The sequence below is a fragment of the Schistocerca americana genome, chromosome X, assembly GCF_021461395.2.
Source record: "Schistocerca americana isolate TAMUIC-IGC-003095 chromosome X, iqSchAmer2.1, whole genome shotgun sequence".
NCBI classification, from domain to species: Eukaryota; Metazoa; Arthropoda; class Insecta; order Orthoptera; family Acrididae; genus Schistocerca; species Schistocerca americana.
Window position 1 is genome coordinate 685246806 of NC_060130.1, and position 18003 is coordinate 685264808.

At 37.9% G+C, this 18003-nt stretch overlaps 1 protein-coding gene across 4 annotated transcripts in view; it reads right to left on the reverse strand.

Annotated features, from left to right (window-relative positions):
* LOC124555120 (plasma membrane calcium-transporting ATPase 2) overlaps positions 1-18003 on the reverse strand; it is a 370405-nt gene that overhangs the window by 69178 nt on the left and 283224 nt on the right. For all 4 annotated transcript variants that reach the window (XR_006968519.1, XM_047128924.1, XM_047128923.1 and 1 more), the window contains 4 exons: positions 17808-17943; positions 11159-11400; positions 8252-8516; positions 7049-7228 (listed from right to left, as the gene is read on the reverse strand). Coding sequence is in view for 3 of the 4 variants with exons in the window: in XM_047128924.1 (XP_046984880.1) it covers positions 7049-7228; positions 8252-8516; positions 11159-11400; positions 17808-17943 (823 nt within the window). In the remaining variant the exon portion in view is untranslated. The remainder of the gene's footprint in view (positions 1-7048; positions 7229-8251; positions 8517-11158; positions 11401-17807; positions 17944-18003) is intronic.

The following is an 18003-nucleotide window of genomic DNA, read 5'->3' on the forward strand; positions in this document are numbered from 1 at the left end:
TAGGTGCATTGTGCTGTCACCTATGGCCAGATACTCCATGTCGGCAACCTCAGTAGTCATTAGACGTCGTGAGAGAGTAGAATGCAATGCTCTGCCAAACTCACAGACTTCGAACGTAGTCAGGCGATTGGGTGTCACTTGTGTCATATGTCTGTACGCTAGATTGACACACTCGTTAACATCCATAGGTCCACTGTTTCCAATGCGATAGTGAAGTGGAAACGTGAAGGGACACGTACAGCACAAAAGCGTACAAGCCGAACTCTTCTGTTGATTGACAGAGACCACTGACAGTTGGAGAGAGTCGTAATGTGTAATAGGCAGACATCTATCCAGACCATCACACAGGAACTCCAAATTGCATCAGGATCCACTGCAAGTACTATGACTGGCGGAAGGTGACAAAACTTTGATTTCATGTACGAGTGGCTGCTCATAAGCCACATTACGCCGGTAAATGCCAAGCGATGCCTCGCTTGGTGTAAGGAGTGTAAACATTGGCAGGTTTAACTGTGGAAAAATGTTGCGTGGAGTGACAAATCACTGTACACAATGGGCGATCTGATGGCAAGATGTGGGTATGGTGAATGTCCGGTGAACGTCATCTGCCAGCATGCATAGTGCCAACAGTAATATTTGGAGGTGGTGGTGGTGTTATGGTGTGGTCATGTTTTTCATGGAGGGGGCTTGCACCCCTTGTTTTATGTGGCACTATCACAGCACAGGCCTACATTGATGTTTGAAGCATCTTCTTGCTTCCCACTGTTGAAGAGCAATTCAGGGATGGCGACTGCATCTTTCAACATGATTTAGCACCTGTTCATAATGCACAACCTGTGGAGGAGTGGTTACATGACAATAACATCCCAGTAATGGACTGGCCTACACAGAGTCCTGATCTGAATCCTATAGAACATCTTTGGGATGTTTTGGAATGCTGACTCCATGCCAGGCATCAATGACCAACATCAATACCTCTCTTCAGTGTAGCACTCCGTGAAGAACGGGCTGCCATTCCCCATAAAACCTTCCAGCACCTGACTAAATGTATTCCCGCAAGTGTGGAAGCTGTCATCAAGGCTAAGGGTGGGCCAACACCATATTGAATTCCAGCATTACTGATGGAGGTCGCTATGAACTAGGAAGTCATTTTCAGACAGGTGTCCAGATACTTTTGATCACATAGTGTATCTTAAGGAATTCTTGCACAAAGGATGCTTTAAGTTTACAGAGTTGCTTTATATAGTCTATGAAGTTAGCTGATTGAATTATTAATCTTTGCTGCTAATTTATCCTGGACTGTGAAAGATTTTCATTATGTCTATGTTTCCCCATTATTGTAATTTAAGATTTCATCACAATTTTTATATAGTTTTTATGTTTCAAGTCTATTTATTCATTTAGAATGTTCTTTCGTTGCGTAGATGTGCACATATACGTATTTCCATTTCTTCATTGTAACATACTGAAAACTGCCGAGGACAAAGGTGGTGAACACAACAGAGCAGCCAATAAAATCCTCCTGCTTAGACCCATCCATGTAAACATTAAGAAAATCCAGGTGGTGCTGTAAAATCTCATTAAATTCAATTTCAAAACCATAGTCTGGGATACAATACTTCCTGTAAGCAGTCTATTTGAGAAGTAACCTGGGCCTCTTTAGTAGCCAGTGGTATCCCCTACTCCACTCTGGGCTTTGGTCCTTCACATCCCTCACATGTAATAACTCCAGGCTCCCCCTTGCTAGGATCCCGAAGTGCCTCATTGCCCATGGAGTGTGACAGACGTTTCAGCTGTAGCTGTATAATGGAGATGGATAAGAGCAATTTAGGAATGGATGAAGTCCTGTAATGCTTGATGTATCATGAGGAGGAGATGCTGAACAGACAGCAAAAGCTCATCAGCCTATGCACACAGGCTAGTAACTGGACATGTGCGTTATGGAGGTACGAAGGCCTTGCTGATCCACTGCTCCTTAAGTCTGGTATCACACAAATGCCTCATACAATTGGAGCAGACATGACTTGATGCCACCACCGCCCCCGCCCATACTGGGCCACTGCAACAGCCAGCTGGCTGCACACTGCCAATTGCGAGTAGGCTGTCTTGTGGAGAACTTACATGGCTGTCTTGTGGAGAACTTACATGGCTGCCTTCAGTGCCTGTGCAGTTGTCTAAGCAGCCAGACCTACCTACCTTGCCTCCTGAAACGAATTTTGTGATGACTTAACAGCTTGCTGGACTTGGGGGGGAATTTCCATCTCTGCAAGGAAGTACATTGTGTCTTTAAATTTATAGCTATCTGTTTCTGGCAGCTTATTTTGTAAAATACGGCATGCATTTATTATGGCAATTGCAAATTCATCTTTAATATCCACTGGGTGGTGAAAAATTTTCCATTCTCCACTTATCTGCCAGAGTGTATTCTATAAACTGCCTAGTCTATGACAGTTGGTTTTTAAATGATGTTTTATTGTTAAGCTCCTTTCTGCGTAACGGCTCGTTAAATTTTCTAATATACCAAATGCCTCATCTCCAACAATGATGCAACCCATTGGTTTTCCCTGGTCTGATATGGGGTCTCTCTCTGATATTTGTAATTGTTTAATAATTAAATTTTCATGCAGAACTAATGGCATAAATTTTCCGTATGTTCCAACACCTATCCAAATGAACTTATAATCTGCAGTGTGTAAAGAAAGTAAAAGTGCAGAAAAGTAATTTTTATAATTATTGTAAAGTACATTTGTTTCAAGAAAAAGAGGAATAACAAGTTCCAAGTCATCTCACTGGGCTGATCGGTCATGACTGACCATCAGCTGGCTGGCTGAATTGGCTGCGTAACATTGTGGCTGCCTAGTGCGTTATAACCCAAACTGCTGAGGCCGTCTGCTTATATTTTATATGTTACACTGCAAATCAATTAGAGCTGTGCTAAACTTGAAGGATGGTGGTGTGCCTTGACTTCCTCCAGAGTCTGATCGGATACAGCCCGTACAAGGGGGATGTACGTTTCAACACACACTCCGAAACACAGTCCAACTTGGCTTGGCATTATTGTCATTGTTATAGGTGAAAGAAGTAATACGAACAGAGAACATTGTAGTAGCAATCGAGGATCAAACCATAAGTGGTCTGTATCTTAGCCACATTTTTGGACAAAATTATTTACAAAACAGAAACTGCACTGAGCCAAAGGAACAAATACAAATTCTGTACAAGAAGTAAGCAAAGAAAATATGGTGACATTTGTTATTTTTTATTTAATTTGTAGATAATTTATTGGTGAATAGATTGTTTGCATGATCTACTTCTTCAAATAATTATCAAGGTAGAAATCTACTCAAATAATATCTATCTGTTTTTACCTCCACACCTTACACTTACTTTCTCTTTCTGTTCACTGTTAATATTGTCAAATGTGACAAGTCCTACTAGTTCAACTAATCACGAGTGTCTATGGTGTAACTGGACTGAAGGTTTTTTGGTTGCTCATTAAGTTGACAATTTATTGTCTTGTCATACTCATCACAAATCTTTTTAATTTGTTACATTAAAAAAATATCTACATGTCAATACGCTTTTAGCAGCTGACTGAAAGTGAGCACTTATCAGCTATTTCATGGAAATATACAGTTCCACAACTCAAAAATGACCTTTAATAACATTTAGTATTCGGTTCTCACTTTAATTTTCATTATACTGTGGTGACACTTGGTAAATCTCAGGTACACAGCACACACTTTCTCCACAGAAAACAGAAAATCTATAGCTAAAAAGAAATTATAATCCTAAATGCATTTGAATGTTTGCTGGGCCCCATTAGTGCCACTACATTGTCTCGAAGATGTATAGGTAAGAGTCAGTTTCCTTACCCGTGTGGCAAAGCCAAGCAGCTGTTGCGCATCACTCCACAATTAAGGGTCGCATGACAGCGAGTGAGTGATGTGCCAGCCGCGTGCATGTGCATAGCAAATGATGTAGATGAGCCCTACTTGCGCAAATTCACCTTGTGGATGCAGTGCCCTAACTGGAGTATAGGAGCCATTACAGTGGTTGTGTTCTGATTTACCCAAGCCTTGTGCCAGGGTCATGAGGCACTTTTAGCGTGAGGGAGAGTGGAGGGGCTGCCTGGATGTGATGACTAGCCACGTAACTTCAAGTTGTCTTCCATATCAGCCAGCCCTGCCAGAACAATGTCTGATGTGCCTCTGACAGATTTTTACCTGAATGCTGTAATCCTTTCCATTCACCCTTTTTCTTTATGGATGATGGGGGAAGTGGACGTTGAGAGGCACTCTGCATTTGGCGTGCCTTCTCGATGCTCACTGTGAAAATGTTGCTGGTCCCTTCTGTCATAGCTGCTTGGATCACTATGCCTTTACTCACTTTGCTTTGGCATGTACAGGTGCTCATAGTGGTTAATAGTGTGCTGGGCATCATCTGTGTCAAAATGTCCACCTCGCGAACAGGTTTCTGCAGCACAAAAAGCGGCAAAGGCGGGAGTGGGGGGTGTGTGTGGGGGGGGGGGGTTCCCTCTCATCTGCAGAAATGTTTAGACTGTCCCAAAGGGATACAATATGAAGAGGGATTCTTCATTTTGAGAAGTGTTAGAATTATGTAAACAAATAACATCTGTCCTGGAACAAGAATTGTCATGTCAGCAAGAGAAGTTCACAAAACCTGTTAGAGATTCATAAACTGCAGTAGAAGTAAGTTCTGAAATATATCACCTTACAGCAGAAAGTTGCCAGCGATTTATGGAGATTTCATCAAAAATTGTTTCAATATAGCTGCTGAAACAGTCTGTCCAGAATTAGCCCAACACAGAGAAAATTCAGTTAAATCAGACGACTGTGAAAAGAGGAAAAATAACTGCAACGTCAGCATATATAAAGGTCCAGTTAACAACTTACTCAAGGAAGTATGCTCACTTTTCATTGGCTGTTGATGAATGAACTGACATATTTGCACAAGATATAACACATGAGGTAAGTATGGGAGCAGTTGACTGGAGTGCGTTCACTGCCACAGCAAAACGGGGATAGCAATACATTTACTCGATTCTTGGAACTGTGTTCCAAGCTTTATATGGATTTGAGCAACTCTGCAGGTATTAAGACCAGCTAAGCAACTTCCACGATAGGAATTAATTATGTATTTGTAGCATTACCGAAACAGCACTTAGGAATGTTCCGATTCGACCAAATTGCACCATATAATTCAACAGGCAACTTTGTGCCTAAGAGTCTATGTACTGAACGAGTAACTAAAGTTTAAATTCAACATTTAATTTCACAAAATCTCATGGTCTATTATCACAGATAGTTCACACAGTTTCTGTAAGGGCAAAGATCCAATGGAAGTTTGAGTAGTTCTTGAATTTAATTGGTGAAATTTAAATTATAGACTTACGAGAACGGACACACCCTCGAACAAAAAAAGAAAAAATTTTTGAGATTCATTGCGTAATGAAATATTTCTAAAACAATACCGGTTATTTGAATATGCTAAATGTAAAATTTCAAGACAATGAAAATCTATTACTCAACTTTATCTTGGTTCTTTCTGTCGTAAGTTGAATCTGTTTCAAAGCAGACTGAAGCATGGAAACCACAGCCATTTACCCAACTATAAATAAACACCTGAGAAGTTTAACACCAGCTTCATGTGTGCATATGACGAAAAAATTGATAACTTGATATCAGAATTCCAGTCTTGATTCAGATATTTTCACAAGAGGGAGCCATTGCTCAATTTCTGAAACAATCCTTTTGCCATTTTGCTTGAAAGTGCAACAGAACAGATGCAGCTTGAACTTGTCAACATACAAAATGATGAGACATTTCTAAATGAATTTTGTGAGGGACACCTGATTAACTATTATTGTGCTGATTGAAAATAAATTTTCACACAATCTATTACACGTGGTAGAGTCTCTCGGTTAATGTAGAGGAGTACTATAAATGGCTACTTACAAAAACTTTTCACAATTTGTTTTTATAGTTCTATATTTTCCATAGTATTACATGTACAAGTATATTTGTTGCAGTGTAGTGCATAGAAAATCCTCACGAAACTGTGGCAGATGAACAAGTGTCACCAAATTTTATGTTTTCCACGCAGTGTCACAGACGAAAATATATGGGTCTTTTTCCTCTATAAGAAAACTGTGATGGGTACCTCTTACCTTGATATGTTGCAGTTGTTTTTGCAGCTGGCTAAATTACTGATCCTGAGAATTTAATTTTACAGTATAGTGCACCCCTTATTTGAGCATAAATGTTAAAAATGCTAACTAAACAACGAACTTTCACATTCCTGGATTTTGTGAAGTTGTGAAGATTTGGTTCTGTTCCCTTGGCTTGACCTATCACCTTAACGCCTTGTTACTTTTTCTTTTGGAGTACTGTGTTCACATACCCTAATCCCAAGAACACGAACAGCTCCGAGAATCATCAGTGCTGACCATTATCAGGAAGTTATTACTTAAGATATGGAACAAATTTAACTACCACTTGGACTTGTGTGACCAAAGAGGCAAATGTTCACAGTTCTATTCCTGCAATCAATCATATTTGTACACTTAATACTTCGGAAACTAGTGTATCTTCTACAGCAGCCCTGTATATTTGTGAACCAAATTTTTCCTGAATGAACAGCGACGACAACACCAACATCAGAACGAATTCTTTCACCAATGACAATTCACAATTAATTTTGCACTTAGCTATGACAAGAATCAACCCAAAAATAAAAGCCATTCTGAAATTAATGTAGTGTTTTGTTTCAAAGTGAAACTCATTGAACCAAATTTAATTCCAATGTTAACCACAGTGACAGTGTGATCTGCAGTCCTACCAAGTCTCTACACCCCTAATTTAGGCCCAAAGACAAGAAATTTGAATTCAGTTCTCAATTTAACCAGCCACTTCCTACACCATTTAAAATGGGTGTCTGTTCCCTATCCAGTTACGGAAGTCTCCATTTACATGAAAGTGATAGCCAGAATGAAAGAGGCATGAATTCTACTTTACACAATGCTTACCTCTCCATTGCTGTCTCTTATTCTCCTGTTGAATTCTTTGCCTTCCAAAATAAGGAAGTCATCACCGGGTTTTATAATTCCACATTTCGATGCTATCGACCTAGCAGTGTTTATATTATCACCAGTCACCATCCGAACAGTGATTCCAGCTCGCTGACACTTCCTTATGGCATCTGGTACCTTAAGAAAGAGAGAACAAGAAAAATAATTTTTTGATCAAAAGTGGGTTCAAGGTATAACGAAATGACCTACCCAACAAAATTTTAACAATTAAATTGAACTATAAAAATAATTGCTATTGAAGGCTCTGTGAGTGAACCTGTAGTGGAAAACAATGCGTTTTCTATGTTGTTTATTTTATTTCAGCTACAGTTGACTGCACCTCTGAAACAGTCTGCCTCCTTTGAAAGATGTAAATTTCTTGTTTCCAAGTATTAGTAGCAAGGGGTGTTTCTCTCCTCCTCCTCCCCCCCCCCCCCCCCCCCCCTCTCCCGACTGCATGTGACTAACTTATTTCTAGTAAAATTTTCATTGAACCTGAACAACAGAAATCATTTCTCCTACCTCAACCCTCTGCCCTTTCCTAGTATTCTCAATAAACCACTATCTTTACAAGCGCCACCTTTCAAGCTTTTACTGAAACAATGAAAAAACTCATTTTGTGTATAATATGTTTTTGTTTCCTAGAATATTTTTCTTTGAAATGAACATATTTTTGCATGTGCTCTAACGAACAGTTGATTGCTGCTTTGCTTTGTTCACACAAAATCTAGTTTATCAGTGCCTGATATGCCTCCATTCTGTGTACATCAAGTCTCTTAACAACAATCTTGTTGTGAAATTTCACTTTTTTACAATCTGCTTAGCCTGTTTCTAAGCTGCCACTGTTATGAAAACACTAAATAAATTTTAGAATGATAGTAATTATATTTCAATTGTGTCATTTAGTAGTCGGTTGTAGAAGTTGGAAAGGTGATGCTCATAAAATACAGATGATGTGAAAGTCATCATTAGCACAAATTTCCTTTGCATAATTGTCTCCAAAGATACTCATTTCAGATAAAATTCTATCAAATTTCTGTGAAGCTGATGGTTAATGTTAACATGGCAGTTAAAATTAATTATATCACTACAGTTGTATAGGAAATTTTAATTTATGACAAACTAATATCAAAACGTGATAAACTTTAAACAATCTCTTACCTCAGGTCGAACAGGATCTTCAATCCCCACGACACACAAGCAAGTCAAGTTGTTGACAATATTTTCCTCATCATCCCAATTAGGGTCATTGTCAATGTGAACTTGATTTATTTCAGCCTTTCCTGGCACAAAATCTCTATACGCTATGGAGATGGTACGAAGACCATCACATGCCATGGGTTCTATCACCTGTCGCACAAGCCTATCTTGCATTTCTCTAGTGAACTTCTCCAGGTGTCCATCACGACCGTAGATAAATGCACATCTGCAAAATTTCACACAGAATATAGTCACAATTTCTGCCACTTAATTCACAACAACAGAAAAAATGAAAATATGCAACTCTAACACGAGGGGAAACGACATTTGTAACAGTGGTGGCACAATTCTCTGGGATGTGGCTGGATCTCTTTATTGCAATATATATAAAAAGGGCACACAGTTCACTCTCATAGCTCTGAAGTTTACAGTCCCCTCAGGATTAAAAAGAATCATGAGCAGGTGGTTAAACACATTTCACATTTTCAGGTATGGAGGAGCTAATTTCTTCCCACTTACATTCTGCTTTATTTTGTCAATGTCTCTGTGTCACACTAAGTCCACTCTTGTTTCCAATATAAGTCACTTTTTCCTCCACATTTCTCATTCATTTGTTCCAATCCAATCAATCCAATCCAATCCAATCAATCCAATCAGATGTCTTTGCCACTCCTGTCATCATGTACAGGATGTCCCATTTATCTTTACCACCCTAAATAACTGTTTGTCCGGATGCAAATTACAAAATGTTTCAAGCAAATTCTCATGAACAGCGGCATAACTTTTTTTCAATGGCACCCTGTATTTCTTATTCGGTAATCCATTTCCTCTCCTAAAGACCTATTCAAAAATGTATCACAGTGTACTACTCACCGAAACACAATGTTATTAATTACATAACACAGCATTGACTTCGAGCCAGGGATCACAAACTCTTCCACATGCTGGAGTTGTCAGAAAACAAATAAAAACCAAGTAAAAACACAACACAAAATTGAGTGACTCTTGTACCATTGCCCGCATCTCGTGGTCGTGCGGTAGCGTTCTCGCTTCCCACGCCCGGGTTCCCGGGTTCGATTCCCGGCGGGGTCAGGGATTTTCTCTGCCTCGTGATGGCTGGGTGTTGGGTGTTGTGTGCTGTCCTTAGGTTAGTTAGGTTTAAGTAGTTCTAAGTTCTAGGGGACTTATGACCACAGCAGTTGAGTCCCATAGTGCTCAGAGCCATTCGAACCATTCATTCTTGTACCATTGCCCAGGAGTAGAACATTCAAAGGTGCTCAAAGTGGTGACCCTGGACACCAATACACTGGTGCACTCGTTGAGTGAAATAATTATTTACTGCTTCCAGTGCTGCCTGCTGAAGAGAATTACAAGCAAGCACGATACATTCCTGTATGGAGTTGTTGGAATATTGCGATAGACAACATCTTGAATGCATCCCCAAAAAAAAAGTCCAGAGGATTTAAATCACTAGACCCATCATGCCAAGTAACTGTTCCCCCTCAACCAATCCATCTGGCATGATACCTTCAGTTCAGAACACGATGTGCACGCAAGGTATTACGTGCTGGATATCCCTTGTGTTGATACCACATAAGCATTTTGGTTCTTAGTGGCACTTCATTCAGAAGAGGAGGGAGAATTCGTCTGAGGAAGTTGGCATATGCCGTGCCGTTTAGACTACCATTAAGGAAATAAGGGCCAATAATTTTAGTACCAAGCATCCCACACCAGACGTTAACTCTCCATTGACGCTGATGTTCCACCTGTCTAAGCCATCGTCGGTTGTTGCTGGACCAATAATTCATGTTCCTTGTATTTACCTGTCCTTTGTTTGAGAAGGAACATTCATCAGTAAATAGAACATTGCATCTGGACAAAGAGTTATTTAGGGTGGCCAAGGTAAATTGGACAACCTGTATACTTAAAACACTTATCTATCAGTTCACTGATAATTGCAAGAATTTACTTTGACATGGCATTATCTTAAGCATTTGGATGCATCTTCACATCTGTGATTGACATCTTAATCCTGTATTAGTGCAGATAACACCCATCTAGCTGATGAAGTAGTATATTCTCACAGCCCAAGAGTGTACCCAGTTTCTTGGCTTGAGTGTTTAATACAGCTAGAAGAAGAACTGGCTATGACCATGTTGAAGGAATTAATCTGGATTGATGAACCATTTAAGAAAATGGTCACGACATTAACTGACCTACGTGTTACTTGTAAAACAGAGCGCGCGCGCGCACACACACACACACACACACACACACACACACACACACACACATCAACATTATGTAGTAGAATTATTGTTTAACAGAAATGTCATTACCACCACCAGCAGGATAATTCAAGCCTGCTACAGGAGTGTTATGACATCTTTAATTCAGCACTAAATGCCATAGAATGTGCTACTGTTCAATCACTCACCATAAGATGACTTATGACTGGCAACAGTTCAGCATTTAACTAAGTGCAAGCTATTCACAAGATGTGTTACTATTTTTATGCCTCACAACGAGGCTGAGGAGGAAAAGGCGACACGGAGTCACAATTTTCCTTCAATTTATCATCAAGGTATTTGTAGAAGCATATGATGTACAATTCTCTCCTAGCTATAATGGCGATATTTGTATTGGCGCATGGTGGACAATTACTTCTTACTGTCTGTATTGCTTATCCACAATGAGTTACTATTGTTACTCAATACTGAGGGAAGAACTTAATGGATTGCCACATTCTTAGTGATACTTCAAAGAATTCACAAGAAAGAATTCTGATTATAGCAATTCATGAAATAAAACAGAAGTTGACATATATTTAATAACCATTTCTTTAAAAAGCTTTGCAGTGCTACTTACTTCTTTAACATTATTTCTGAAGCTCCTTTGGTAAAGAGTCTATAACCACCTCCCTGTCTTGGTACCACAGTACTCATCGACTTCCTCACAGAATTGAAGGTGTACACCCTTGTGAACACCTCTTCTGGTGTGTCATCTCTTACGGTCTGGTAATTTTTGCCCATGGCTTGAACAAATCCCAGAAGAGCACACTCTGTCTTGTTTCCAACTTGCTTTGGCAATTCTCCAGGTTCATCTGGTGGCTACAAAGGTGCAAACAGACAAATGATAAACAGTGTACAGTTACCAGCAACACAATACTAAGAATTTAATTTTGTTAATTTACCGAAGGAAAATAATACGAACAGGTTGTGAAACCCTAAAAGGACACAGGCTTCTGGCATTCATATCTATTTTAGGGGTATGAATTTTATTAATTTTGAAACACTCATGCTCTGCAGTGAACATTTATTAACTGAAGGTCAATACTGATAAAATAATATGGACTGAAGATGCTTATATGTAATCTTGCTAAAGGAGGGTTAGGGAAATGTCACGATACTAGAAGAATGGTTTTGTATTTCCCCATGCCACAGAAGATGGGTGCTACAATACCACAGTTCAGTCAGATTGTAAATAAATCTTCACTTTAAACAACTTCAGTCAGTAATATTAATAAAAAATGACCTCATTTCTACCAACTTCATGTTCAAAGTAGAGCATGTTTGTTTAAGTCAGCACAATGCAAACAATGAGCTTTTGCCATGAGGATTGGGCAATACCATCTCTTTGTTCAGAAGAAGCACCCACTCTCTTAGCTGTTTGGCAGTAATTCATTGCAGGCTCCACTGTAGGTGTTGAATGAACACTTCATAGTCAAGCACATCAGTGTGTAAGATGCTATTAAAGTATATCAGATTAGGCTTAATTTGCATATTAATGTTGCCCCTACCATGTGGTGGCCACTTACAACCCAATCCCGATGACTACTTAAGCCCCTCTCCTCCTCAACCAGCTGCATGGATCATGAACAAATTGCGCATCCACTATTGTTATTGTTGTTAATAATGTTAATAATAATAAAATAATAATAATAATAAAATAATAATAATAATAATAATAAAATAATAATAAAATAATAATAATAATAAAATAATAATAATAATAATAAAATAATAATAATAATAAAATAATAATAATAATAAAATAATAATAATTATTATTATTGTCTTTCCTTTCTCAGACCTTAGGTCTGGTTCGGAATGAAAGTGACGCGAACCTTGATCAAGCGTCACTTCCTTTTAACTGTACGGTATATGTTACATTGCATTTAGGAACTTTCGGGTAATTGAACATGTATCAATAATTACGGATTTCAGAAGTTGTATATATAAGTTTGGATGTAGCTGTATTGCATTGATGTACTGGTGGATATTGCGTGGTATAACTCCTGTAGTTGAAAGTATAATTGGTATAATGTCAACTTTATCCTGATGCCACATGTCCTTGACTTCCTCAGCCAGTTGGATGTATTTTTCAATTTTTTCTCCTGTTTTCTTCTGTATATTTGCTGTATTGGGTATGGATATTTCAATTAGTTGTGTTAATTTCTTCTTTTTATTGGTGAGTATGATGTCAGGTTTGTTATGTGGCGTTGTTTTATCTGTTATAATGGTTCTGTTCCAGTATAATTTGTATTCATCATTCTCCAGTACATTTTGTGGTGTATACTTGTATGTAGGAACGTGTTGTTTTAAAAGTTTATGTTGTAAGGCAAGCTGTTGATGTATTATTTTTGCGACATTGTCATGTCTTCTGGGGTATTCTGTATTTGCTAGTATTGTACATCCGCTTGTGATGTGATCTACTGTTTCTATTTGTTGTTTGCAAAGTCTGCATTTATCTGTTGTGGTATTGGGATCTTTAATAATATGCTTGCTGTAATATCTGGTGTTTATTGTTTGATCCTGTATTGCAATCATGAATCCTTCTGTCTCACTGTATATACTGCCTCTTCTTAGCCATGTGTTGGATGCGTCTTGATCGATGTGTGGCTGTGTTAGATGATACGGGTGCTTGCCATGTAGTGTTTTCTTTTTCCAATTTACTTTCTTTGTGTCTGTTGATGTTATGTGATCTAAAGGGTTGTAGAGGTGGTTATGAAATTGTAGTGGTGTAGCCGATGTATTTATGTGGGTGATTGCCTTGTGTATTTTGCTAGTTTCTGCTCGTTCTAGAAAGAATTTTCTTAAAGTGTCTACCTGTCCATAATGTAGGTTTTTTATGTCGATAAATCCCCTTCCTCCTTCCTTTCTGCTTAATGTGAATCTTTCTGTTGCTGAATGTATGTGATGTATTCTATATTTGTGGCATTGTGATCGTGTAAGTGTATTGAGTGCTTCTAGGTCTGTGTTACTCCATTTCACTACTCCAAATGAGTAGGTCAATATTGGTATAGCATAGGTATTTATAGCTTTTGTCTTGTTTCTTGCTGTCAATTCTGTTTTCAGTATTTTTGTTAGTCTTTGTCTATATTTTTCTTTTAGCTCTTCCTTAATATTTCTATCATTATTCCTATTTTTTGTCTGTATCCTAGATATTTATAGGCATCTGTTTTTTCCATCGCTTCTATGCAGTCGCTGTGGTTATCCAATATGTAATCTTCTTGTTTAGTGTGTTTTCCCTTGACTATGCTATTTTTCTTACATTTGTCTGTTCCAAAAGCCATATTTATATCATTGCTAAATACTTCTGTTATCTTTAGTAATTGGTTGAGTTGTTGATTTGTTGCTGCCAGTAGTTTTAGATCATCCATGTATAGCAAATGTGTGATTTTGTGTGGGTATGTTCCAGTAATATTGTAACCATAATTTGTATTATTTAGCATGTTGGATAGTGGGTTCAGAGCAAGGCAGAACCAGAAAGGACTTAATGAATCTCCTTGGTATATTCCACGCTTAATCTGTATTGGCTGTGATGTGATATTATTTGAATTTGTTTGGATATTAAGTGTGGTTTTCCAGTTTTTCATTACTATGTTTAGGAACTGTATCAATTTAAGATCTACTTTATATATTTCCAATATTTGTAGTAACCATGAGTGGGGTACACTATCAAAAGCTTTTTGGTAATCGATGTACGCGTAGTGTAGTGACCTTTGTTTAGTTTTACCTTGATATGTCACCTCTGCATCTATTATCAGTTGCTCTTTACATCCTCGTGCTCCTTTGCAACAGCCTTTTTGTTCTTCATTTATAATTTTGTTCTGTGTTGTATGTGTCACTAGTTTCTGTTTAATGACTGAAGTTAATATTTTGTATATTGTTGGTAGGCATGTTATGGGGCGATATTTAGCTGGGTTCGCTGTGTCTGCTTGATCTTTAGGTTTCAGATACGTTATTCCACGTGTAAGTGTATCAGGGAATGTGTATGGGTCTGCAATGTAACTGTTAAATAATTTAGTTAGATGTGAATGTGTTGAGATGAACTTCTTTATCCAGAAATTTGCTATTTTGTCTTTTCCAGGGGCTTTCCAATTGTGCATATAATTAATTGCTCGGGTGACTTCATGTTGCAAAATTATCACTTCAGGTATTTGTGGTATCATCTTGTATGTGTCTGTTTTTGCTTGTATCCACCGTGCGTGCCTGTTATGTTGTACCGGGTTTGACCATATGTTGCTCCAGAAATGTTCCATGTCTGTTATGTTTGGTGGATTGTCTATTTTAACGTGTGTGTTATCTATTGTCTGATAAAATTTCTTTTGGTTTGTGTTGAATGTTTGGTTTTGTTTCCTTCTATTTTCACTTTTTTTGTATCTTCCAAGTCGTTTGGCCAATGCTTGTAATTTCTGCTTCTTTTCATCTAATTGCCTTATCGCTTCTTGTTGTGAGATTTTACCTAACCTTTTTCGTTTTTTGTCTGATATTTCATTTCTTATAAATTGTGTTAGCTGTCCGATGTCTTTTCTCAGTTTTTCTATTCTGATCTGTAGCCTGTGTTGCCATGCTGGTTTTGTGGGTTTCTTCTGTGTGTTGATTTGTTCTGATCTCTGCCTAGTGTGTATATTTAGTGTAGTGAGTGCTCCTATATAAACCAGTAGTTGTAACTCTTCCATAGTTGTATTTTCATTTATTTTGTTGTGTATGATTGTGTTGATAGTTGTTGTTGTTGTTGTTGTTTCGACTTGTGGGTTATTTGGTGGTCTATGCAAGAATGGTCTAATGTCTGTATTTGTGTCTTTGTATTCTATAGATGTTAGCTGAAATTTTTCTTCTATATCTAACATGTGTGTCACTTCATGTTCTATTTGTGCTTGTTCTGGTGGCTGTCTTAAGATTTTGTTTTCCTCTGATTGTTTAATTGATGTGTGGTGTTCTTTGTTTGTTTGCTCTGGGATGTTTGAGTCAATTACTGTATTTTCTTCTTCTTCCGATTGCACATTATTTTGTTCCAGTATCTGTTGTACATGTTGTGTGATGTTTTCTAATTCTGACTGGGGTATCCTGTTATTTTTTATTGTTACACGGATCTGATCAGCTAGTCGTCGTTCTGTTAAAAATTTTAATTCTGGGTATCTGGTAATAAATGTTGTGTCTACTTGTGATCTGTATCCAGTTGTGTTGGTTCCTAAGTTTGTTGTTTGGTAGTAACAGAACATGAGGTGTCTTAACTTCATCTGACCATCTCATCCTTTGTCTTTGTTTTCCTTCTAGAGTGGTTGCAGGAAGTATATCCTGCAAAACACCTCTATTTGGATTTAAATCATTTTCCGTGTGGCTAGCAGTGTCGTTACCATTGTGGACGGGCATAGGGTTCAAACGTCGTCCCCGACCATGACAGCGCTTGTCCGAGGCTTCATTAGTTCTGTCCTGAACCAATTAATCACACTGAAAAGGGGGGTTAGCCCTATTAGTGGTTTGTTCTTTTCGTCGCCTTTTACGACTGGCAGAACATACCGAAGGCTTATTCTTTTCCCGGGCCTCCACGGATACAAATTGCAAGTCACGTAGATATATCAAGAAATGCAGTACATTCAGCTTTTCATGGTTTGAGTTCATAGTCATGTAGAATTTTTTTTAAAGCACATCATATTTGCCATTGACTGCAGAAGTTATTTATTTCACAATTGCCATTTCGGTCTTTGGGCCATTTTCAAGTGATACTGCAAAAGATTTTGCTTCAGTAGATGTCAGACTTCAAAATCCTCCCACATGTATATTCATACATCCCCAGATACATGTGGGAAGATTTTAGAAAGTCTGACGGGTGCTGAAGCAAAATCTTCTGCAGTACCACCAGGAAATGGCCCAAGGGCCAAAATTGCAGTTGTGAGTCAGTCTACAGTCAATGGCAAATATGATGTCCTTTAAAAAATGCGATACAGTTTTCTATTACTGAGGTACTGACAGACTGCAACACAGAAGAACTTGCGACAAAGGAAAGAAGTACTAACACAAAAAATAAGTAAGAAATTCTGTATTTGAACAGAATTCAAAGTATACAAAATTAGTTTAATACAGTTGCAATGCAGATAGCAACAATTTCTTGCATTATAATTCTTGAGTGAACAGTTCTGACACACAATTAAGGTTAGATTCAGGCATATGAATACGTAACAGAGTTATTCAGTTCCAAAATTAATTAGTAGTATAGTATGTAAATGAAAATGTTACACATCTGTATGATATGAAAAAAGAATGCTCATAGCTCGTTTGGACAAACAGAATCTCATTACATAACACTAGAGTAGTTAATGCGTAGTTAAGTCCCATAGTGCTCAGAGCCATCTGAACGATTTGAGTTAATGAGTAAGCTGTAATATTCTCATATTAACTGATTCTCCCATCGCTTCTTGGTAGAACACCATAATAAATGAAAAGTTGTGTATGTTCTACAGGATTAATTTATTTAGATCACTGATTTTTGGCTTACAAGGCCATGAGACTGACTATCATCAAAGGAGTTACAATACTTGTGAACAACACTGTAGAAGATGTTACCTGGACCGAGGCAAAAACACACAGTAAATGTCATCTTTGAGAATGCAAGTGGTAATTCAGTTGTAATTTCTTTGATAGATATAGTCATTTACAGTCTAATGACAGCTTTGTAAGTTGAAAACTGGTGAATTAAATTAATCCTTTAGGACATACACAGTATTGTGCTTTCATGTATTTCAATATTCTCAGGCTCACATTTTACAGATGCCGATCAGTCTGTTGGACCACCATCTAAAACTGCAGCGTATTCATCATATCACCAGCACACATGCTGTGAAACTTTAATACTGTGAAAGGATCTGTTAATCTTAAATGTTATTTCCAAAAACCACCGTTAAGGTAAGTAAAATGTGCAACGAGGGAATGACTGCATTACCATTCATAGCTGCAACTTGTTTCACAATACTAGAGAAGAATCAGCACAGATAACTAGATACTATTGTTAAAGTCAGTCAGAATTTTGCCTACTGATGTGAAACCTGCCAACAATGTATGCTTATGGTTAAGTGAGATTCTGTTCCACTAACACAACTTCAAAGAGTCACTTTATTCACTGGCAAATGCAAAGGATATTCTGAGTGGACAAGAGTCTAATATGTTGTTTATAAAATTCTACATAATTGGGACTTGCAAGTTTTTGTATGCTATATTATCTTTACGAAACTCACCATTACACGTGAGGTATAGGCACAGTTGATGGATATAGCTTGAACCATTAGATTGGCCACATGCTCTGGAATATCAGAGAATTTTGGTAAAGTTTTGCTTAATTTTTCACATATATATGTTTGTACCACTGTCATCCTGAAAGAAATGGTAAAAATGTTATCAGAAGTTATATCAACAGAAAATACTTTAGTGAGA